This window comes from Balaenoptera ricei, chromosome 15, assembly GCF_028023285.1.
Source record: "Balaenoptera ricei isolate mBalRic1 chromosome 15, mBalRic1.hap2, whole genome shotgun sequence".
NCBI lineage: Eukaryota > Metazoa > Chordata > Mammalia > Artiodactyla > Balaenopteridae > Balaenoptera > Balaenoptera ricei.
Window position 1 is genome coordinate 18,151,833 of NC_082653.1, and position 24,189 is coordinate 18,176,021.

General features: G+C 46.6%; 1 protein-coding gene across 8 annotated transcripts in view; it reads left to right on the plus strand.

The window, feature by feature from the left end:
• PTPRT (protein tyrosine phosphatase receptor type T) overlaps positions 1–24,189 on the plus strand; it is a 1,095,010-nt gene that overhangs the window by 1,028,762 nt on the left and 42,059 nt on the right. For all 8 annotated transcript variants that reach the window (XM_059896616.1, XM_059896620.1, XM_059896617.1 and 5 more), the window contains 3 exons: positions 13,109–13,185; positions 22,318–22,354; positions 23,710–23,807. In XM_059896616.1, coding sequence (XP_059752599.1) covers positions 13,109–13,185; positions 22,318–22,354; positions 23,710–23,807 — 212 coding nt within the window. The remainder of the gene's footprint in view (positions 1–13,108; positions 13,186–22,317; positions 22,355–23,709; positions 23,808–24,189) is intronic.

The following is a 24,189-nucleotide window of genomic DNA, read 5'->3' on the forward strand; positions in this document are numbered from 1 at the left end:
AACCCCATTATTCACTCCGAGAGCACAAGGCATGTCTTCTCCTTAGTTCTCGTCACTATTGTGAGTTGAGAGCATTTGCATGACTGTCTGTTGGCTGCCTGATCTCCTCACCAGAATAGGTGTCCTGCAACAACAGAGCTAGGGCTCTCTTGCACTCCTGTGTCCCCAAACCTGGCTTATGGCTGGTGCTCAGTAGACAGGACTGAAAGTTGGAATGCACGGACTCCCTGCAAGGCCCCAAAGGGCTTGAGCCATGGGTCTCTGCCTTCTGGCTTCCCCCCAAAAATAGAGAACACCCAGAAAGGATGGATGGAGGAAGTCTGGATCAGGATGACTCTAGGAACAGTGATAGTGGATCAAGGAAGACATTCTGAGCCTGAATGAAGAGGGTGGAGAGATGGGACACAGGAGGGAGAGAGGAGGACAGTCGTGTCCCCTTCAGGAGCCACGTCTGAGAAGGCAGGATTCCAGGCAGCAAGGGGAACAATGAAAGGGATTAGACTCCATCGCAGGGTGCAGAAAATGCCGTCCGTGTCCCACGCACACCCCACGGCGCCACCGCGTCCTTGTGCAGTAACTCCTGCTGGCATCCAGGGCCGGGACTAGGGTGAGGCAGGCGACGCACCCAGCGTGCCACATTCCACGGGCCGCTCAGTCTCAGCTGTTGACCCTGCACCTGCCTGACCCTGAGAGCAAGCGCCTCCTTAAAGTGTGTGCCCTGGGGCCTCACTGGTTTCCCCCGAGTCCTGCCCTGTCTGCATCTCTTTGCCTGAGGACTTTCTCCAAAGCTGGGGCAGGATGCTCTGTCCAGGCACAAAGCTGTCTCTCCCTAGACCATGAAATAGCCCCGCTCCTCATCCTCGCCTTCACTGGGTTGTGTGTTCTACACCTTTTTCCAGAGCTTCCATGGGGAGTGGGCTGCAGTTGCCCACCCTTCCTGGGCTGCCTTCTCTCGGCTGTCTCACTCCCCTCCCCCTTTCCTCTTGGTGTCCTCTTCTCTTCCTATGTAAACTGCTTGCACTGGAATCCTCATCTTATATCTACTTCTGGGGAAACCCAAACAGAGGCAGAGGAAATTCAGACACCTAATGATACCATCTTGGTGGGTTTAAAGAAACCTGACTCTCCTTTCTAATGTACGGGTCAGTAATTCTGCAGCAAATTGTGGCTAGACCGGGTCTCCCCTCAGTCCTGAGAGGAGACAGTGCCAAAGTAACCAGTGCATCCAAAAGCAGTGCAAAGCGTAAAGGGGGACCAAGAAAGAAAGAAAGAAAAAAAAAGTCCTGGAATCGAAATGAAAAAAGGAAAAGAGAAACAGCCCCGAGGATTGGAAAGTGTTCCTGCCCTTGTACGTTTCCCTCCCAGAGGCGAAGTCAGCGCTGGCTTGATAAATAGAAATATTCTTGGTGCAAAAAGAAAACCGGGTGTGATTAGCATCTTAAGGAACCCAGGGCACTAGGAGGCTGGAGTGGAGGACAAAGGCCCAGGCCAGGGAGAACAGAGAAGATGAAAGGGGAAGAGAAGGAGGGAGGGCACAGTCTGCCAATGAAACAATGAAAGAGAAACCTTGGCTAAATAAGCCCTTTCTTCCAAACGATTCTGTTTAGAATTTAGCAATAGAGACAGTGGGGTTTCCAGGGAGTAGAAAAGAAAGGAAGTGAAAGGAAAGGAAATGAGTGGGGAAAACAGAACAAAGAGTTCTTTACTTTTAAGTAGCCCTGGGGCATATATGGTGGACAAGGGGAAATTTCAAGAATACCAAGCGTTCCCCATGTGGAAGTTGCAGAGGGTGCTTCCTTGACTGGAAGGAAATTACACAGAGGAGAGGAAGTGATCTCAGGGGTGCAGATTTTATCAAATGAGGCTTCCCTTCTGGCATCTGTCGGGGTCCCAGCAGGAAATAGATGGGACCTTCAAGTAGGGTGATTTGAGGATAATTTAATCAAGTGACTTTTGGTTTTTTTTTTTTAATGAAAATGTGAGCTAGCTGTGGGAGACTGCAGGGAATAGTGTGGTACCCTGGGGCTAAATGCCATGCCTAGGCCCAGAGGATTCAGTAAGAAGAGGTTCCCAGGACCCAGAGAAAGAGGACCTGGTCAGAGGTGTGACCTTTAGTGGCCTTGCAGCAAGCCCATGGTGACCCCAAAAAAGGGAGCTGAAGGAATAAGTACCTCGATGGCACTCCCCACTTAATCCAGTCTTCTGCCTGTGCTTTCCAGTGGCTGAACCCAGCCAGAGCCAGAGGACAAGGGAATCTGTAGACAGAGTCCAGTGGTTCAGTGGTTCTCAAAGTGTGGTCCCTGGAGCAGCAACACCTGAGAACTTGCTAGAAATGCTCATTTTGGGGTCCCATCTAGACCTGTCAAAGCAGACATTCTGGGGGTGGCACCCAGCAATCTCTGTTCTAAAAAGCCCACCAGTGACACCGATACACTCTCGGGTTTACGAACCTCTCATCTTTTTTTTCTTTTTCTTTTTATTAAAGAAAAGTTGATTTACAATGCTATATAAGTTTCAGGTGTACAGCATAGTGATTCAATAATTTTTTTAGATTATACTCCATTTAAAGTTATTATAAAATATTGGCTATATTCTCTGTGCTGTACAATATGTCCTTGTATCTTATTTATTTTATACATAGTAGTTTGTACCTCTTAATCCCCTACCCCTATCTTGCCCCTCCCCGCTTCCCTTTCCCCACTGGTAACCACTGGTTTGTTCTCTATGCGAGTCTGTTTCTGTTTTGTTATAATCATTTGTCTTATTTTTTAGATTCCTCAATGATAATATATAGTATTTGTCTTTCTCTCTCTGACTTATTTCACTAAGCATGATACCCTCCAGGTCCATCCAATGGCAAAATTTCATTCTTTTTTATGGCTGAATAATATTCCCTTGTGTATATATACCACATCTTCTTTATCCATTCATCTCTTGATGGACACTTGGGTTGCTTTCATATCTTGGCTATTGTAAATAATGCTGCTATGAATATTGGGGTGTGTATATCTTTTCAAATTACTGTTTTCATTTTCTTTGGATATATACCCAGGAGTTGAATTGCTGGATCATCTGGTAGTTCTATTTTTAGTTTTTTGGGGAACTTCCATACTGTTTTTCCACAGTGGCTGCACCAATTTACATTCCCACCAACAGTGTACAAGGGTTCCCTTTTCTCCACATCCTTGCCAATATTTGTTGTTTGTGGTCTTTTTGATGATAGCCATTCTTACAGGTATGAGGTGATATTACACTGTGGTTTTGACTGGCATTTCCCTGATGATTAGCAGTGTTGAGCGTACAAACCTCTGATCTTATCCACAGAGATCAGCTTCCAGTTTAGAGAGGCAGGTGCGGAAGGCTGAAGGGCAAACAGGAGACCCAGGACATTTTCATTTTCTGAGACTTCTAACCCCCTAATTTAAGACAAGCCCCTGGGCTCAGGTGTATTGGAGTACTGGGCATGGGGTCCAGCAGACCCAGGTGCTATTCTCAGTTCTGCCCTTTACCTCGTGCATGACCTTCAACAAGGTCACATCATCTCTCTGACATTCAGGTTCACATCTTTCAGTGCAAAGCGTGCAAATTAAGATGAATAAATATTGAATCTGAGCCTGGTTGTATAGACTTTTAAACCTAGATGACACTAAGTCTAGCCTCTTTGAGTCCACAGGCAAGGAGCAATGGTCCAGAGATGTAGAACCCTGCCCACAGTCACGCAGAGTCTGTAGGATAGCGAGAACCAGAGCTCCGGGCTCTTGCTGCCCCGGTGCCACGAGCTCCCTACCAAGGAGTCCCTCTGCATCTAGACTTATCTGTGCTCTTGGGGGAGCATGTGCTAAGGTCTCTGGCCTCAGAGCAGATGGAAGAGCAGGATGAACTCTTCAGAGGGGCTGTTTTCACTTCCAGGGAGGAGCTCAGATTCAAATCAAACTCAGGGGCTTCTTCTCAGAGCTGTTTCTCTGCTGATTTCTGGGGAGACCGTACTGGATGTCAGAATGGGTGCCTTGTTCAGTGTTCCCAACTCCCCCTTCTCCTCTGCTGTCTCTGAGGGCGACTCCTGCCTGGGCCTTACAGAGTGATCCGGGTGCAGAAACCTTCAGTGCCCTTGTGTGTCAGAGGACTTGTTCTGGTCCCTGGAGCCCTCTCTGCCTGCTTGCCGGGACTGCCAAGAAATCAAATGTCCCCAGGAGCGGCTCTCCATCCATGACTGATGGGGGTGCGGGTATAAGTACCCCAGGTCCCTCCCCGCTGAGGCGGAACAGCTTGGAGGTGTGTGTTCACACTCTCTCCTGGAGTAACAGGAGAAAAGTAAGCCCCAGCTGTCTACAGCGGTAACTTGCTTGATGACGCAACCCTCATTGGTTTCCTTCCTTTCTGCCTCTCACTTCCCATTCCCCTTCCGGGGTTTCCCGGGATCATCTCCCAAAGCAAGTCCTTGCGTTTCAGTCCTTGTCTCAGTTTCTGCTTCGGAAGGAATCCGGATCAGAAACCTTCCTCTCTTTCTTCAGAAAGTCCCCTTAGTGGGGTATGGGCTGGACATCCTGCCTAGGATGAATCCACAAATTCATCAGATAGGCCGCTGTCCCCCTAACTTCTCTCAGTGCTCTGCGCCTCTACGCTTAAGTCCCCTCTGTGGCCCCAGAGCTCTCATCTGTTGGAGCAGCTTCTCACAGGGCCCGGCAGAAGGGAGCAGCCCAGCCTCAGCCCCAGGGAACTGGCAGCATGAAGAGACGCACAGAATGTCGGGCTGTTTCCCTGTCACCCCCGGGCCACCCGCTACCTGGGTAATGGTAATTCAATCAAGATTGAACGAGGAGACCTTTAGCTTCAGTGGGGTACCTGGGCAGTCTCAGCGGGATTACCTGCCTCCTCGCTCTCCACTCGTGCAAGAAGATGGCCTTAACATTTCCAGTACTCCTAGGAAATGATTTTTCAGCTCCACAATTCATTGTAATGAGTCAAATCTCTTTTCTCTGAAAAATTGCACCTTTCCTTTACCTTCCTCAGTGCCCGGAAGACAGGAAGAGAGTACATCCTGTATCCAAATGATATTGTCTTCCCCGCCCCACCTCTCTGAAGTGATGCTCTAAGCGGATGTGACTTGGGAAGACTGACTTATCGGGTTACCTCTGATGATGGAGGAGGGGGGACGAGCTGCGGTTTGCTTGGAGAGTTAAGAGCTGTGCATGGGAGGACACTGCGCCCTCTCCCCTGGCCAGGGATGGGGGGCGGGACACACAGTGGGATGGGACAGTGTCAGAGTCAGAACCGGCATGGAGGGCTGTGGAGGCAGTGCGTCTTGGGGTTCCCGGAGAGGTAGGGACCCCACTACTCTACAAGGAAGCTCTCAGCCTTACACCTTCTAAGTTGTTAAACTTGTTGGAGCCTTGATTTTCTCAGCCACAAAATGGGTTATGATGAGAGTCAAATGGTATAGCATCCATAGGCTTCTAGAAAGGTGCCTGGAGCATCTTACGCACTCCACAAGATAGATTTCTGTTCCTTACACCCAGCACAGGTGAGTCTCTAGTCTCACGGCCTAATTCCAGTAAAAACTTTTGGTCTTTCCCAAGACGAATTGAATAGCCAAGGCACCCCCTATGCTAAATAACTGAACATCAAGTGGTCTGTGCATTGAAACCTGAGTGTGCATCAGAATCTCCTGGAGGGCTTGTTAAAATACACATTGCTGGGTCCCACCCCAGGGTTTTGGATTCAGTGGGTCTGGGCTGGGACTCCAGTATCTGCATTTCTAACAAGTTCCCAGATGTCACTGATGCTATTGGCCAAGGAACTATATTTTGAAAACCACTGGTCTAGAATTACAATAAAACTGAATTCACACATTTGCATTGATTTCTTAAAATACACCAGGTGCCTTCATATCTAACTGCTTTTCATCCTTGCAACAAGTCTGCAAAGGTAGAGAGGATTTTGATGTTGTCGTTGGGTAAATTGAGGCTCGGGAAGATACATCAACTGCTCTGGGTGATAGAGTTAGTGACAGACCTCAGGTCTGCCTTCAGAGCCTTCCCAACCCGTCCCTCTCTCGTGCTGAAGGCAATGATTGGCTGCCAGTCTTGGGTCTGCAGGTGGGGTGAGGGATCAGCTATGAGGCGAGGAAGAATTTGAGCACAGGATCCAGGCACACTATGCCAGCCTCGTGTAGAGGAAAGAGCCTGGGTCCCAGGCCAGGTTACCTAAAATCAACTGTATGGCTAAAAGCAAGGGACCGGCTCCTTTCTGGTTCTCAGCCTTTCAGACACAAATATGAATTCATATATTGAACAGATAATTATTGAGCACTTACTATGTGCCATACACTATAGAGGAGTTTAGTAAATAGGGTGCCCTTTCTTAAATAGGGCGTGAAGGAGAGCCATGGGTTAGTTAGATCGTCACAGAAATAAAACTGCTCTAAGAGCCCTGAAGACAAGTACAGGGAGCTATCAGAGTCTGGGGTGGAGAGATCATAGAAGGCTTCCTGAGGAAGGAAGATTGAGCTGAAGAGTGAGATGTTGCCAGCCTTATGGGGTTGAGGGCGTTCCTTTACATGTGCAAAGGCCCTGTGGTCAGAGCAGACATCATGCATTTGAGCAACAGAAAGAAGGGCACGGTTATCAGAGTAATATGTGGGGAGGGGGGCATGAGGCTGGACTGGGAAGTAGGTCCCAAACCAGATCATGCAAGGCATTGTGGGGTCTGATCAGGCTTTGTTCTCTGTCAGTGATGTCTTGGAAGTGATTCATACCAGCTTGCAAGAGATGATGGTTAAATTTTTCAGGAATTGTGAGTCAGTTGATACCACCTTGGTAGCTTGAAATCAGTCATGGTGGGAGTATTTATATCACAGAAATCAGATGTTTCAGATCAGGGCCATTTCTTCCTCCAGAGAGCTCTTTGTTAAACTTTTACAACCTACCACTGGGCTTTGTTCGAAAACTACAAGGAACAGATTGATTCTAGAGGGGCAATGTTTCTGTTCCCCTTGAGTTGTGTTCCGGGGAGCTCTTTGGATCTCCGTGTCTTTGCAGTTATGCCTTCTCTCTACCGGTGGCCACTGGTTCTCTCCTCCTCCGTGCAAGCCAGTGCTGGCCCCCCTCCTGCCTCAGCTGAGAGCCGGGTGAAGCCAGGCTCCTGCACCGCCTCTTACCTCACCGTTGAGGGGTTTGTTTCTCCTCTATGTGACTTCTTCTCTCGTCTTGAATATCAAACAAGGAGTACCAGATTAGCTGTTTCTCAAGCTTGCAAAATGTAGATAGAGCATACTGAACATTCTGGGCTGCTTGTAAATTACTTTGTATAAACTCCTTTACATCGCCCACTGCCCCATCTTTCTCCATGTGCGTGTGGATAAACACAATTTTTTTATCCTTCTAATTATATAAAGTTAGAAGGAGAAGGGGACACAGAATAATATTAGCATCTCCCAGAAGGAATAAATAAACCATGAGGGCAGTGCTCCTCCTTGCAATGCCTTTCTGGTGGACCTATAGCTGAATTCTGCCCTTTCATGAATATACACAGTAACTCTTTGCCTCTGCAGAAAGATGGATTTACATTTTGTACAGAAGGGCAAATGGGAAGCACTAAGTTTCTAACCGTCTCCGCCATCAGCTCACTGCCTGCCTCACTACCAGCCCAGAACCACCATTTATTAAGCACCTGCTGCATACCAGGCACTGGCCTCACACTTTTTTTAAGAGCAGTTTTAGTTTCAGAAAAATTGAGCGGAATGTCCAGAGAGTTCCTGTTTACTCCTACCTCCCATCCCCCTTCAGGTTCCCCTGTTATTAACATCTCGCATCAGTGTGATACATTTGTTACAATTGGTGAACCAATATTGATCCATTTGTTTTATAAGGTAGTACCTCATTTTTTTATTGAAGTTTAGTTGATGTACAATATTATATAAGTTGTTACAAGTGTACAATATAATGATTCACAGTTTTTAAAGGTTATACTCCATTTATGGTTATTATAAAATATTGGCTATTTTCCCTGTGTTGTACATTATAGCCTTGTAGCTTATTTTATACATAACAGTTTGTACCGCTTAATCCCTTACCCCTATAATGACCCTCCCCTTTCCCTTTCCCCACTGCTAACCACTAGTTTGTTCTCTGTATCCGTGAGTCTGCTTCTTTTTTGTTAAAATCACTAGTTTGTTGTATTTTTTAGATTCCACATATAAGTGATATCATACAGTATTTGTCTTTCTCTGTCTGACTTATTTCACTTAGCATAATACTTTCCAAGTCCATCTATGTTGTTGCAAATGGCAAAATTTCATTCTTTTTTATGGCTGAGTAATATTCCATCGTATATATATACACCACATCTTTTTTTTTTTTTTTTTTTTTAGTGTTTGGTTTTGTTTTTTCTCTTAACATTTTTATTGGAGTATAATTGCTTTACAATGGTGTGTTAGTTTCTGCTTTATAACAAAGTGAATCAGTTATACATATACATATATCCCCATATCTCTTCCCTCTTGCATCTCCCTCTCTCCCACCCTTCTAGCTGGTCACAAAGCACCGAGCTGATCTCCCTGTGCTTTGCGATCCATTATTACTAGCTAAAGTCCATAGTTTACCTTCGAGTCCACTCTGTGTTGTGCAGTTCTGTAGGATTTTTAAAATGTACAGTGACACATATCCACATTTACAGTATTATACAGAAGTTTCACTGCCCTAAAAGTTCCCTGTGCTCTACCTAGTCATCCCTCCCCCCAAGTCCCTGGCAACCACGGATCTTTTTACTGCCTCCATAGTTTTGCCTTCTCCAAAATGTCATAGAGTTGGAATCATACACTATGAAGCCTTTCAGGCTGGGTTTTTTCACTTAGCAGTATGCGTTTATGTTTCCTCCATGTCTTTTCGTGGTTTGAGAACTCATTTCTTTATGTTACCAAAGACATGGCTGTACCATGACTTGTTTGTCTATTCACCTATTGAAGGACATCTTGGTTTTTCTTAAGTTTTGGCAATGATGAGTAAACCTGCTATAAACATTCATGTGCAGGTTTTTGTGTGGACATAAGTTTCAGCTCATTTGGGTAAATACCAGACAGTAGTTGCTGGATCATATGATAAGAGTGTGTTTAGTTTTGGAAGAAATTTCCAAACTGTCTTCCAAAGTGGCTCTACCATTTTGCTTTCCCATCAGCAATAAGTGAGAATTCCTGTTGCTCTACATCCTCGCCAGCATTTGGTGTTGTCAGGGTTCTGGATTTTGGCCATTCTAGTAGGTGAGTAGAGGTATCTTTTTGTTGTTTTAATTTGCAGTTCCTAATGACATATGATACTGAACATCTTTTCATATGCTTATTTGCCATCCATATATCTTTTTTCATGAGGTGTCCGTTCAGATCATTTGCCCATTTTTTAATTGGGTTGTTTTCTTATTGTTGAGCTTTAAGAGGTCTTTGTATACTGTGAATACAACTCCTTTATCGGATAGTTTTTTTCAAACTTTTTCTCCCAATCTGTGGCTCATCTTTTCATTCTCTTAACGTCCTCACACTTTTCATGCCTGCATTTTCTCATTTAATCCTCCCAACATTCTGTGAGCTATATAGTATTGAGCCCTATAGCATTTTCCTAAGAAAACCAAGGCTTAGAGAGATCAACTGACTTGCTAAGTGATGGAGCTAAGATCTGAACCCAGATCTGACCCATAGCTTCAGACCTCCCATCACCACGTCTGCTGTCCTACTTGCCACAGGTTAGCCCATGTGGGAATAAATCTTGATCATTTTGTACTAAAGTACCCTTTCACAGTCTCAGAAGATAGTCTCTATTTGGATGCTCTGCAGGGCCCGGCATGGTGACTTGCACCTAAGTACCTGAATAGGGCGTAGAAAGCCCTCTTCAGTCTAACCCCCACCTACCTCCTCTGCCTCTTCTCCCACTGCTAATTGCCTCCCATTCCACGTTCACAAGACAAGAAACTGTTTGCAGGTCGCCAATATGCTTGCTTTTCCAGGACCTCTGCTCTCACTCTTGCTGTTCTCTCTGATGGAAAGACCCTTCCTTGTTGTCCATTGGTCAAGCCTTACTTTCAATTCCTCATTCACATATCACTTCACAAAGCCTTCTAGTCCCCACTTTCTAGACCTTGAAATTTCACTTCTGTGTACAGTCTGTCTCCCCCACTACATTGACAAACTCCCTAAGCACTTGGAAAATACTTTCCAAGTCCCTTCAACAAGCCTGTGTGTAGTAGGTGCTCAGTGAATATGTTCTTAATAAATGAATAAAGAGGTGATATTGACAAACGCCATCATCTGGTGGTTAGAGGCACCTCTCATCTTTAAGAACATTTAACTAAAAGAAATAAGTTTGTTTCTTTTCTTTTTCTTTTTAATCATATTTGCTTTCAGACTTTCAATTTCATTTTATAATAATGAAAATTCCCTTTCAATGTTTTACACCAGAATCTCTGTTTCCAGTGCTTTAGACCTCAAGGGCAGGCATAACTCAATAAATAAAGGAGATTTTTTTAATCGATAAGTCATTAGTGAGACCAATGAGTGAAAACACATTATGCATTTTTCACTTTTTTGAGCCTTACAGTTTCGGTAACCGCTGGTAACAGGGCTTAACAGTCTGAGCTCAGAGTCAGGTGCTGGGTCTTGTCTGAAAGCCTGCTGGGTGGATATCCCCCAGGACGTCCCACTGCAGGAGCTGGGGACCAGACACTTGCACAGACTGCAGTACCTGCGAGATGCTAGAAGTCCAGGAGGGACAGCACATCGTGTGAACAGAACAGGGATTCAGGGTCAGACAGTCCTAAGATAGAATCCCAGCCACTTATAGGCTGTGTAATGTTGGAAACTTGCTTAATCTCTCTGAGCCCCAGTTTCTTCATCTGTGAAATGGGAAGAATAAAAATACTACATCATTAGTATAATAATCTATGGAGCAATTTGGAGGAATAAATGATTGAGTGAGATAATGTATGTGAAGCCTCTGGTATCTACCATCAACTCCATAAAGATTAGCTTCAGACTCCTTCCCCACTTCACACCCCACTCCGCCACCCACCCAAAGGGATCACTTAGACCTCCCCCCCACTCCCTCTGGTTGATTCCATGGAAACTCTTCCCCATGATGAGTAAGAAACATGGCATCCAGTGTAGCTCAGTATCTAGCACAGTGTCTGCCGCATGGCAGATGCTCACTTAGCTATTTTTGAATTGATTAATTAGTTAATGAATGAATGGACGTGGGGTGGTGTCCTGTCCAGCCCCGGCCTGCTTGTCCATCCTTGGTCCCATTCCTTGCCTTCTTCTGCTCAACTTTCCATCATAGGGATCTGACCCTTGCAGGCTGCATTTCTCAGCCTCTCTTGTCAGCTGGCTGCTGTTTGGCCAATGACATGCACTGGTTGGAGATTGGAAGGTGGGAGAAAGGAAGAAGCCGGGGTATTTCTCCCTCTCTGTCCCAATCAGAGGCACCTTCTTGAACAGTGAGGGAGTCTCCTCCTCTTCTCCAGCTCCCACCAGAGAGGCCCACTGCAGCTCCAGCTTCCACAGGTGGCCCTCAACCCCTGCGCTCTGGTGCCCTGGCTTCCTCCCTCTGTCCCACCGACCCTGGGGAGGCAGTGTCTCCTTGTTGATGTTTATCTCTGAGTTACTTCTCCCTCCTCCCTTTAGCCTCTCAACTCTTCCATCACCCAGGTAACCACTTCTCTGTCATTAATTCCCTCTGCTTTGTACCCTTGAAGTACTTTCTACTATCCTGCTTAGACCCCTCTGGGGAATCAGGAGTGTCTGAGCTCAGAGTTAAGAGAACCCCACTCTTCCAAGCTCCACCATCCACTGGCCATGTGGCCAGTCAATCCTTGGGAGCCTCAGTTTCCTCATTTGTAACAAAGGTTAACAGCATCCGTCTTACTTCTCTCCAAGGGTCACTGTGAGAGTCCAAAGAGATAATCCATTCATATACTCACCGAGTACTTATTGAGTACCTGTCACAGGTGCGTGCAGAGGATAGAACAAGGAGCAAAACACCTAATGTCCCTGTTCATGGGGGTTCCAGTTAGTAGTAATAGGTGGCCTTGTAAACTGCAAAGTTCTGGAAAAAGCTAATGGGATATGGTGACCCGACTTCCTTGATCCCCATAAACCCTTGGGGGGTGCCCAGAGTTCTCCAGTCCACTTATGGGGAGCCCTAGCCCTGCCCTAGAGTAAGGTGGCCTGGCCAGTGGATGCAGCAACACGCGGTGATACGTGCATAGTGACGGGGACGGAAAGCTGAGCCCCTCCCCCCACCAGACCCAACCCAGGTGTTCTGTTTGCATGTCCTCTAGCATATCGGAGCTCACTTTAATTAATTGTAAAGGATTAGCCTGATTCTTCTGCTGTAATAGGGTTTTTTAAAATCATTTTTATTTGGTGTTATTTGAAGTAAGCGTGCCATTGACTAAAGCCTGCAAATCTTGTTTGTGCCTAGATTGTTTCTGAAATGGTATTCTCTGTAACACGATTTTTAGTTATTGATCATCTCTTTTAATGTAATGATTTAGTCAGCTTCACTTGAATGATAGTACTGATAACAATATGTGGCCGACAGTCTATTTGCAGCAATATTCCAAGAGGCAAAAGGCAAGCATTTGTGCAGTTGTGGAAAATAGGTAAATTTGCCAGTTTTAAGCAAGCATGAAAATGGGGCATATTAATTTGGATCTAACACTTCTCGCTTCCTGAGTGTTTTCATATGGTCTTTCCTGCGTTGTCCTCTGGAGAAGGCGTTTCCATCCCCATTTTAATGACAAAATCACTAAGATTTAAAGAAGCAGGTCACTCTCCCCGGTAGGTAATGACAAAACCGGAATCAGAAGGGTGGGTGGAAAAAAAAGAGAAGCAGCATATACAGGCCCTTTTTTAAGGCACAGTAATCTCCCTAAGCCTCAATTTCCTCATCTGTAAATGGGGATAATAACCGAGGGTGATGCTAGGGGTTAAATGAGAGCGTGTCTGTCAGTAGCATGGTGCCTGGTACATGATGATTGATAAATGGTAGCTCTAAAGCAGGGCAGAGCTCACCCGAAGCCTTCTCATCACCCACCCCCTTGTTTTCTGCTCTCTCTCTCTCTGCAGATGACCATTCTCGAGTGAGGCTGCTGGTGCTGGATGGAGACCCACACTCCGACTACATCAACGCCAACTACATTGATGTGAGGCTCTCCACGGGGCTGGGCAGCTGGGTTCTGGGGTTGGCTGCAGTAGGCTTGAGATCTGTGGCTGTGCCCCCAGCCGCTCCCCCAGACAGTGGCCCTCCTAGAACAGGTCCAGAGGGTCTGGCTCCTCCCTGTAAGTAGTGTAACCCAAGCTGATTAGCCACCTAAAGCTGCATCCACTTTCAGGCTGGCTGGAGTAGCCTGCTCTGTGGGAACCCAGGATTGCCAGTTTTGTTCATTCACCCATTAATTCTTTTATATGTATGTCCATTTACCCATTCATTCATTTATTTGAAGGTACAGCCATTTATGCAACAAAACTTCAGAATACCTACTGTATGTTGGATGCTATGGGAACCATAAAGCTAAAAATGCCATGGTCTCTACCCTCTAAAACCTTAGCAGGAAGATAAGCTGTGCACATCAATAATTCCAGGGCAGACTAGAAAGTGGTGAGTGTCATGAGTTCAGATAAAATGCTACAGGGATTCAGAGGGGGGAGAGAAAAAGTCACTCTTCTATCAGGAATGCGAAGTTTGATGTGAACCAAAGCTTCAAGCACAGGTAGAATTTAAAATCAAAGAGGGGGAAGATGGGCCTCTGGCCAAAGAAAAGCACAAGCTGAGATGTAGCAGAGGGTATGTAGCAGCTCAGTTTGAGGGGAGCAGAGACTCTATAATGGGAATAGTGGAAAATAAGGTTGGAGCTAGATCACTGATGCTTTGTGATCAAACATAGGAAGTCAGACTTTATTTTGTAGGCAAGAGAAAGCTATGGAAAGTTTTTGATCAAGGAGGTGACCGGTTCAGAGCTGAGCTTTGGGATGATTTATCTATTATCCAGGGTAAGATAGATGAGAGGGAAGAGGGTCTGGGAATAAGACCCCCAGTTAGAAAAGGGGGCTGCTTCAGTGTTCCAGGGAATATGGAGGAAGGAACTAAATACAACAGGAGCCAAGACGGGCGTACATGGAAGTAAGAGAGTTTGTAAAAGGGAAGCATGGTCACTGGGACCAGAGAGACATCCCAGAATGACCGATGCAAGCCAGGCTTCTGAGGACCTCAGCTAGGAGTCCAAGAACCTTGACGAAAGGTTCAGAGATCCACCTTGGTGCCTCTGACTCCCAAGTGTTTTTATAGACAAGCTATAAGGCACTGTGGCATGCTTTTGAATTCCCCATTGTGTATTGCGCCTTGTGTTAGGCATTTGCCTGTTTGCCCTCAGATCTATTCCTTGTCCTTCCCTGTTCTGCTTTGTGTTGCTGGTATGCATATGTGCGTGTGTGCATTTGCATCTGTGTGTGTGTGCATGTGTGTATGTGTGTGTGTGCATGTGTGTGTGTTTGTGTGTGTGTGCGTGTTTGCATGTGCATGTGCGTGTGTGTATGTGCGTGTGTGCACATGCATCTTTGTGTGTGTGTGCTTGTGCATCTTTGTGTGTGTGTGTGTATGTGCGTGTGTGTGCGTGTGTGCAGGGAGGAGAGTGAGCTGACCCTTTAAGGAAGGTGCGATGGGAGATTGGCAGGTGATGGGAAGGGAGAAGCCATCGTATTTATCTGCCTCTCGTGTTTCCTGGGATGGCAGCTCCAGCAGTGTCTGCATCCCATCTGTGGCTCCATCAAGCAGGACCACCAGAGTGATCCAGCCTCGACAAGGTGGCCCCAGCTCCTGGGCTCTGGTGGCTTCTCTGTCTCCCGTTATCTGCTGGTTCTAGGGGTGACCACATCCTCTCACTATTGCTGATCTCTGGCTGGCCTCACTGTTCCGTTTTGCAACTCAGCTCCTCCATCACCTGTATAACCAGCTTCCTGTACTGAATTCCCTCTGTCTGAAACACCTGGAGTGGTTCTCCGCCTGGACTCTGGCTAACAAGGAAGTTCACAAGGAGATGGCCAGTTCTGAGCAGCCTGTCTCCAACCTGGAGAAAGCACTCAGCATTCACCCATCATGCCTTCAGCCTTTCCCTCATGCATCTAGTATTCATTTCTCACACACAGCAGATCCTCCACTGTGCACTGGAAACACAGACCTTAAAAGGGACTCAAGTCTGATGAGGGAGTCAGATAAGAAAAGAGACCCTCGAAGAGCAGGGGCCATGGGAACGTAAAGGAAAATCAAAGCCTCAAGGTGGGAGTGGGGTGGTCAGTGAAGCCTTCCTGGAGGAGGTGACACAGTGCTGCTTTAGCCAATGAGTGAGAGTCAGCCAATGGTAGTCAGGCAAGAAGGACCAATGGTAGCTTAAGAATTATTGATCACCTCTAGTGTACCAACATTGCCTTAACTAGTATCACAACTCACAAAGTAAATGCCATTACTGCCCATTTCCAGATGAGTGAACTGGGGCTCTCAAGGTTATGAAACTTCTCCAGGATGTGAGGGAGGGGACAGCAGGAGTCTGCATCGTCGGTGCCTCCCCAACCATGCCCTGCTGGCTTTAATAACGGCGGTAATGCAATGACAACAGCCCAGGGCTCTAAATGAGTCACTCTTGGGCCCTGTGAGGGGTGGTTTTAAATGAATCTGTTTATTGAGACCTCCCCATAGCCCTTTAGGGTAGATGACCACCCCCATTTTCCAGATAAGGAAGCTGAGGTTTAAAGAGATTGCAAAGCTTGGGCGTGGGCGTGGGCATCTGGTCAGTGGCAGAAGCAGGCTAGAAACCAGACCCGAATGACTCCCAGGCCAGGGCTCTTCGTCCTGCTCCTCTCACCGACTCAAAAGACACCACCTTGCACGCAGCACACAGTGGGGACTCGGGCAGCACGTGCTGAACCAAACTGAGTTGGTTCCTTCCATTTCTCCTTGACTTTGACTCTGGCTGAGTGGATGTGGCAGCGCTGACAGCCATGCCCATGAGGGGTCTGCTGGCCCAAGTTGCCATATCTGGCATTCATTGCCTGAGTACTAATCTCCGGCAAAATGCATTTTCCTGGATAGACAATCCCAAGTTGAGTGAGGATGTGACTGCGGTCAGAGCCAAGATGCACTTTGGTATTTTATAGGCAACAAAGGAAACTGCTTTAAATGCAAGTGAATCTCTGCAACACCAGTACTAATAACAGCACCCGTTTCTACCAGGTTCTTATCATCACAATGCATTCTGAGAGCCTTTAAGGATAAGAGGCCAGGGGTGGAGGTTAAGAGGCTTGCTCAAGGTCACACAGCTAGAATCCAGTTCTCTGCCCACCTTCTCCCTCTCTCTAGGAAGTAGATTGTGCAGACAGGCGAAACAGTCTCTGCTAGATGCTGTCTTAATAAGTGATACTGGACTCTGTGCTGTGGTTAGAGTCAAGGGCTCACGAGACCAAAGTCGTGACATGAATTCAGTCCTTATAGAGGCCACATTGAACCCAGGCCTTTCTGCTCACTAGCTTTATGATCTTAGGTAAATTATTTACCCATTCTGATGTCTGTAAAATGGGATAATGCCAACCCGCCAGAATGTGACAACTGATGTGAAGTGTCTATCTGTCAGGGTCCCATTGGGAGACAGAGGGTCACTCAAAGGGAATTTAATAAGAGTAGGAACAGGATTAAAGGAAACTAAAGGGGGAGGCAAAGTGGCAGGAGTTCAGTATCCCCAGGCTAGAATCAGCAGGAAGCTCTCAAGCTCCTGAGAGCAGGGAGAGTAGCTGTAAGGAGGGGGCCGCCTGATTGGCGCTGTAGCCTTTGATGGAAAGTCGAGGCCAAGCCATGGTGACCTGATAGGGAGAGACCCAAAAGAACATGCACCCCAACCTCCCAGTGGCCTCTGAGCTCCTGCTTCTGCTCCGCATTGACCAAACCCAACTAGCAGCTGGAGGGCGTGGAAGCCCATGGTGTCGTCCATATGACCAAACCCAACTAGCAGCTGGAGGGCGTGGAAGCCCATGGTGTCGTCCATACAGGTCAGCCTCCCAGGGCACGAGCAGAGCAGGGAAGGGAATAGAGAGTCAATGGAGGGGCAGAGAAGACACCGAGCCTGAGCTCCTTTTAGCACAGCGTGGGCAGTGCGGGGTGGAGGGGAGGGGAGTCACATCAGGCGTGAGCCCTGTACACTCCAGCAAAGTCAACATTCCCAGGGTCTCTATGGGGGTTCCTGGCAGACACACCCTAGGTAGCTGTCTACGGCTCACCCCGTGGCCCTGGTTTCCACCCAGCCAAAATCCTCCCTGCACTCCAGAGGGCTAACTGCCCATGCTAGAATCATTTATCCACAATTGGATCTTGACGATTCATTACAACGACTCCATTTGGATAATGAGCTAGATGGGGCCAGCCCTGTCTAGGCCTCCAGAGGCCGTGGTTCTCCTCCTGTCTGAACCATCCCTCCGGCACGTTTGTTTGCACACCCGAGAATGTATTGGCCACTTGAATCTGTTATAAATTACCAGTCCGGAAATAAATATCGTCTCTGGGTCCCCAGTAAGTAACAGATGCATGGAGCGCGGAGTGAGATAAATGCATGTTGGATGCAAAGCTCTTTCCCGTTGCTCCCAGGCGGATGGAGGCAGGCCCAGTGCCGGTTTGCAGGCCATGTGCGTGCTGTAGGTGGGACTTAAGTGAACTCAAAGTTCTTTTAAGGTTAGGAAGTTTTCTGTACCAGCTCTTGGGACATCCCCAGAGCAGCCCCAACTGAGCAGTACGTCTCCTTTCATCTCCATTGCTGAAGAGTCAGGTGGTTAGAATGCTTTCTCTTGGGGACTGCGTGGCTTCCTGGAGGCCAGAGAGGGTCTCTTGACTTGGCTGCCACGTGTGGACAGGAGCGCAGCATGCACGCGTTCATTCTGTGTGCATTTATCAGCGCTGACTGCCCAGGCAGACTTCTCCATGCTGGGGACACAGCCGTGAGCAAGCCCATCACAGCCCTGCCCTGCTGGAGCTCTCATTCGACTGGGAAAACAGACGATAAGCATGTAAATAAAGACTTTGGTGGTGAGTGCCCTGAAGAAAAGTAAACCAGAGAAAGCAAAAAAAAAAACCAAGGATGTCAGGGTGGGCAGGTAAGGGCTGTCTGTGGAGGTGACTGCCGTCCCAGCAGAAGCCTGGATGGAAGGGGAGAGCAAACCACTCGGTTATGTGGGGACAGACACAGCAGGCACGGGTAGGGGCCAGTGCTAAGGCCTATAGGTGGAAACGTGATGGCTGCTTCTGAAGAAGAGCAAGACAGCCAGTGAGCTATGGGGAGGGTGGTAGGAAAACTGAGAATGTTGCTGAAGGGATGGAATGGGAATAACAGGGATGTTGAGATGCCCAAACTAGGCTTAAGAGACCAGTTCAACTGCAGTGACCTCAGAGAACACTTCTCTGGCCTCCTTGCACATCTTCCTCTTGGTGGCCCTTATCCCAGTTTGTTGATGTCTACAAGCTGCTCAGAATCTGAGCCCACATCCATCAGGTCCACTTTTGTACTTCCAGTGCCTTGTACAGAGTAGTAGATGCTTAGTTAATACCTGTCAAGTGAATATTGAAGGACTGAGTGAGCAAACGAATGAACAAAATAGTGAAACCAAGTCATCTAACTCCCACAGTTGAAATGTGAATTTCTTGCTCAGAATTTCATCCTGTTGACGTTGAAGTGTGTTAGAATCTTCCAAATCCCATGCATTTTGTCTTTTGCCTTTTGTCTGCCAATTAAGGCCTTAAGGGAATGCCCCAACCTCACCTCAAAGACATATTCATGTATGTATGCCACCGACCAGTCTCTGCTGAAAACTATACCCAGCTCTGGGTGGCCTGTCCCATGGCCCAGAAGGAGAAAGTATTAAAAAAAAAAAAAAAGAAAACTTATTGCAACATACATTGTAAGGGTGTTAGTTGGGCATCTACCAAGCCCTGCAGGGCTTAGGAGGAAGGAGGGCTCATTTGAAGTGCAGTGTGGGAAGCTGGGGCATAGGGTACATGGAAGGGCCTGGAGAGGGACAGCTGGAAATGAGGCTGGAGATGAGGCTGGAGACAGGAGCTTAGTCCCAAGCTAAGGCATTTGGACATTATTGTCCAGGCAACGGGGAGGCCACTGCAGGCTTTTAAGCGGGGAAACAACATAATCAGATGTACACTGGGGAGTTCACTCTGGCAGGAAGTGGATGGGCTCTGGGACTGGACTGGAGGCAGGGAGGCCAGCATGAGGCTATTGCCTTGGCCCAGATCAGGGAGGATGAGGGCTGTAAGAAGGAATGATGTGGGGATGACAGAAGAGGATGGACTTGAGAGACCGCATCTTTCCACACTGTAGGGTACTATTTTCTATTCCCAAGCCTACTCAAGAAGACTCGCATAGTCTCATTCTTCCTGTGAGCCTGGGAAGCACTGTCCGTCTTAACTCAAAGGAACAGAGAGCTCTTTGTGCCTCTCATCTTCCTTCCTACCTCTCACGGCTCAGAGAAGGGCTCAGTTACTACATTTATAGGCAGAGCAGGAAAGCAAAGGGCTTCCCATCTCAGGATCTCCCTGATGGCCAAAACAGACTTTTAATCATGGTAGGCACTCAATGAATGCTTTCCAGATACACAAAAAAATAATAATAATAGCAAAGACATATATGTTAAATCCTAGACTAGTGCCTGATACATAGTAACTGTCATATATTAACTCACAACCCTAACAGCAAGGCTGTAATATAAATGCTGTTATCCCCATTTAACAGCAAAAATTAATTGAGGCACAAAGAGGTTAAGTAACCTGCCCCAGACCACACAGCCTAAAAGGGACAGAGCCAGGATTCACACCCGGGCAGTTTAAATTCAGAGTCTGTGCATAAAACCACCATGCTATGCTGCCTTTCTTTTTTTTTTTTTAATTTATTTTGTTGAAATGTAGTTGGTTTACAATGTTGTGTTAATTTCTGCTGAACAGCATAATGATTCAGTTATACACACATATATATACATTCTTTGTCATATTCTTTTCCATTATAGTTTATCACAGGATATTGAATATAGTTCCGTGTGCTATACAGTAGGACCTTGTTGTTTCTATATATACTAGTTTGCATCTGGTAATCCCAAACTCCCAATCCGTCCCTCCCCACCCCCTCTCCCCCTTGGCAACCACAAGTCTGTTCTCTATGTCTGTGAGTCTGTTTCTGTTTCATAGATAAGTTCATTTGTGTCATATTTTAGATTCCACATATAAGTGATATCATATGGTATTTGTCTTTCTCTTTCTGACTTACTTCACTCAGTATGATAATCTCCAGGTCCATCCATGTCGCTGCAAATGGCATTATTTCATTCTTTTTATGGCCAAGTAGTATTCCATTGTATATATGTACCACATCTTCTTTATCCATTCATCTGTCAATGGACATTTAGATTGTTTCCATGTCTTGGCTATTGTGAATAGTGCTGCTGTGAACATAGGGGTGCATGTATCTCTTTGAATTATAATTTTGTCCAGATATATGCCCAAGAGTGGGATTGCTGGATCATATGGCAACTCTAGTTTTTTTGAGGAACCTCCATACTGTTTTCCACAGTGGCTGCACCAATTTACATTCCCACTAACAGTGTAGGAGGGTTCCCTTTTCTCCACACCCTCGCCAGCATGTTATTTGGAGACTTTTGAATGATGGCCATTCTGACCAGTGTGAGGTGGTACCCCATTGTGGTTTTGATTTGCATTTCTTTAATAATTATATGGTGCCTTTCTGGTTGGTCTCTCAACAGCTTGTTTATTGGGCATTTGCTCTGAGTTTCCCACAGTGCCAGGCTCCACAGAAAATGTTTTAAAACTTAGGAGGCAGTGTTTGTCCTCAAGAAGCTGACAACCTCACTAAGAAGACAGGACCACTCAAACAAAGAGTTTAGGTGGGGCTGTTGATTTCTGGTGGTTAATCCAACAGTTGTACCCATGACACTGGCCTTGGGTTGTTATTGACAGTCAACCCAGGTGTTACTAGAGTATGCCAGGTAATTATTACAAAGTACCTACTAAATATTTATGGAGCAAGTGGAAGTCTGAGGTAGAGAGATGTACAGGGGGCTCAGAAATGAATCTTTGAATCAGAAAGTGGATCCAGAACTTCTGAGACACCACGTCTGTTTCTCCATGAACCATGCAGATGACTATTCTCGTTGATTTCCTAAAGAAGAGGATCTTGAGGCAGCTTATCCTCCTCAGCAGAACACAAAGACTCATCAGCAACGTTTAAGACAAAAATAGGTGTTCATCAGACTTTCGGGTTTGTTTTCTCCTGAGATTGTTAACTATAAAAGAAAGTGGAGTTTCAGGACTTTCCAATACCCTCTCCACCAACAGGCTCCATAATTGGCATCTATATATTTTTTTAATTTATCCTTTCATTCATGTATTTACTCATTCAATAAATACTAATTACATTCAATGTTATGTACTAAGTGCAGATCTGTCTCCAAAACTTGAACTTCTACCCAATATGATATACTTCCTCTCTGTAACAAGAAAGGGGACCCTCCATGTAGGACGTGCCCAGACAAAAGAGAAGGTTGTCCTCAACCATTCCCCAATGATTAGGATTATGGGGCACCAGAGTAACCACACATCAGAGCCCAGCAGGGCCTGCTGAAGACTCTGAAATGTACAGGGAAATCAGAAACTGATCTCTGAATCTGAAAGTGGCTTTATCAGTCTCTAGGGCACACCTACCTGGGGTCCCCCCCCCCCCCCAATGAAAGGAACTTCAGTTCCAAGCCCAGCCATGTAGCACAGAGAGGCAGTGTGGCATCTCTTTCTAATAGTTACTGATGCAAGGAGCCAGCAAGGTGATTGTTTTCTTCTTTCAGGTGCCCTACGGGGCCTTGCACAGTGTTCTGCATATAATCACGGCTCGGGAAAGACTTGGTGGTGGTTGATATCCCACAGAAACCTGAAAATTCCTTCTCCACCTTTCTCTGGGCGCATAGCCATAACTGATGGCCATCTGATTTTTGCTGGCAGTCCGTGGCTCCAAGGCAAGGCTGTACGGGCCCCTCACAAGGAACCATGATAATAGCTAACATTTAGTGATGGACTAAGCATTTTACATGCATTGTCTTATTTAATCCTTGCCACTTCTCTGGGAAATGTCTAATGCTAGTTTCATTTTGCTTACGAAGAGACCGAGCCTTGGAAAGGATAATTATTAGTACTGTGCTGTTTGTAAGCTTCACTGTACTTTTCTTTTGTCATCCAGGGGTACCATCGACCTCGGCACTACATTGCTACTCAAGGTAAGTGCCCTCCTTTTCCTCTCAAGGGCCCTTGCCTTACACTGGAGGAGAGGAATGAGCTTCTACCAGCCAAGAAGTCACATAGGAGCAGGGCTGGAGAGCCTCCCGAGGTCTCGAGATTGTTCATTTGTTTGGGAAGGAAGGAGGTGCCAAGTTCAGCTATGGGGGGAGGGACGTAAGGGAGAGAGGAAGGTGGTGTCACTAGGAAGTGGTCAAGAGAGGTGGGCCCTGGACCAAGAGCATCAGCCTCAGGCATATGTGCCATCAATATCCACCATCCGGAACTGGAGCTCTTGGTGCCTTATCTCCTCGATGGGTGTGTGCACGGGAGAAAGGCAGCTGACGCTTCTAGAAAGCAACTTACCAGGATGTTACCAGAAGACTTAAAAATGACTATACCTCTCAAACTGTGCTGGGAGGAAATCCTGTGGATGATTACATATGTGGACGGTGATGCATATAATAGGATACCCTTCACAGTGTTATCTAATAGGAAAAAAAGTGAAAAATCTTAAATGCCCATCAATTGGTAGATTGGTTAAAGTGTGACACTTCCATATTATGGAAAATTATGCAGCTATGAAAAATGTCATGGCAGGTAAGAGTTTTTAAGGGCATGGGAAAATACGTATAATAGATATAACGCTTATTATAGCAAATACAATATATATACACATATATATATTTATACAGAAAAAATGGCGTTCAAAATTTTGTATCAGATACACTTATTACTCTTGTAATTTTAAAAATGATGAAGGCCCAGGACATTGAAAGAGAAATTTCCAAGGAAATTGCTTTGGACTCTCAGATTCTATCTCCCATTTCTTGTCTGTTTTTTTCCCTCCTTTCTGTCCAGGCTCCAGACAAATGCATTTGTCAAGCTCAGGATCGGGCATCTTCTGTTTGTGCTGTCAGCATCTGACTCCTGGCAGCTCCTCTGCCCTGCCACCCCACCCCCACCCCAATTTCCTTCCCGTATCTCACTGAGGTTCTGGAGCCCAATTTTTGAAAACTCCCTTAAGCTATGTCATTAACCCCTAATATACGGTGATGGGTTGGCGGGAAAGTGGGGCTGGTGGAAAGGGTCTGAGCAGGAGGACGACGAAGAGGAGAAGCTGCGGGCATTTCCAGGGGACGCTGCAGACCCTGCTAGCTGGAGTGTGGCTTTTCTCGTGCACACTCTGACCTCACACGCTTCAGTCCCCAGTCTCCGCTACTTGTGTCCCAATAGAAACCGCTGACCTCACTCTTGCTCACCCATCCGGAGCCTTGACTGACCAGCCAGGAGGGACAAGCCTCTTGTCTGCTTGCTTGCAATTGCAGTCTGACCCTGACACCTTCTCTGTTGGCAGGTCCCATGCAGGAGACCGTAAAGGACTTCTGGAGAATGATCTGGCAGGAGAACTCGGCCAGCATCGTCATGGTCACAAACCTCGTGGAAGTGGGCAGGGTAAGCCCCTCCTGTGGGTACCTGGATGGAGTTTGCTGGCTGGCGTTCCACTCCCCAGCACCTCTCTGTGCCAAGTGCCTCCCGTTCCACATTTCACCCTCACGGCACCCTACGAGGGAGAAATCCTCCCTCCTGTTCGTAGTCGAAGGACATCTTTTCCCTTCAAAACCCTCTCACCCCTTTCTCCACCCTCACTCTCCGCTGATGATGTCATCTCATAGACTTTGAGGGAATTACAGCCATCAGACGTGAATGCTCATCTTCACACCGCCAAGCTGCATTCTACTTGTGTCTACAACCATCTTCTCATTCTTCCCCTCTATTATCAGGCTGAACCATAAGACATGGCTGTTTTTGTTGACCCCAAATGGTAGAATATCAG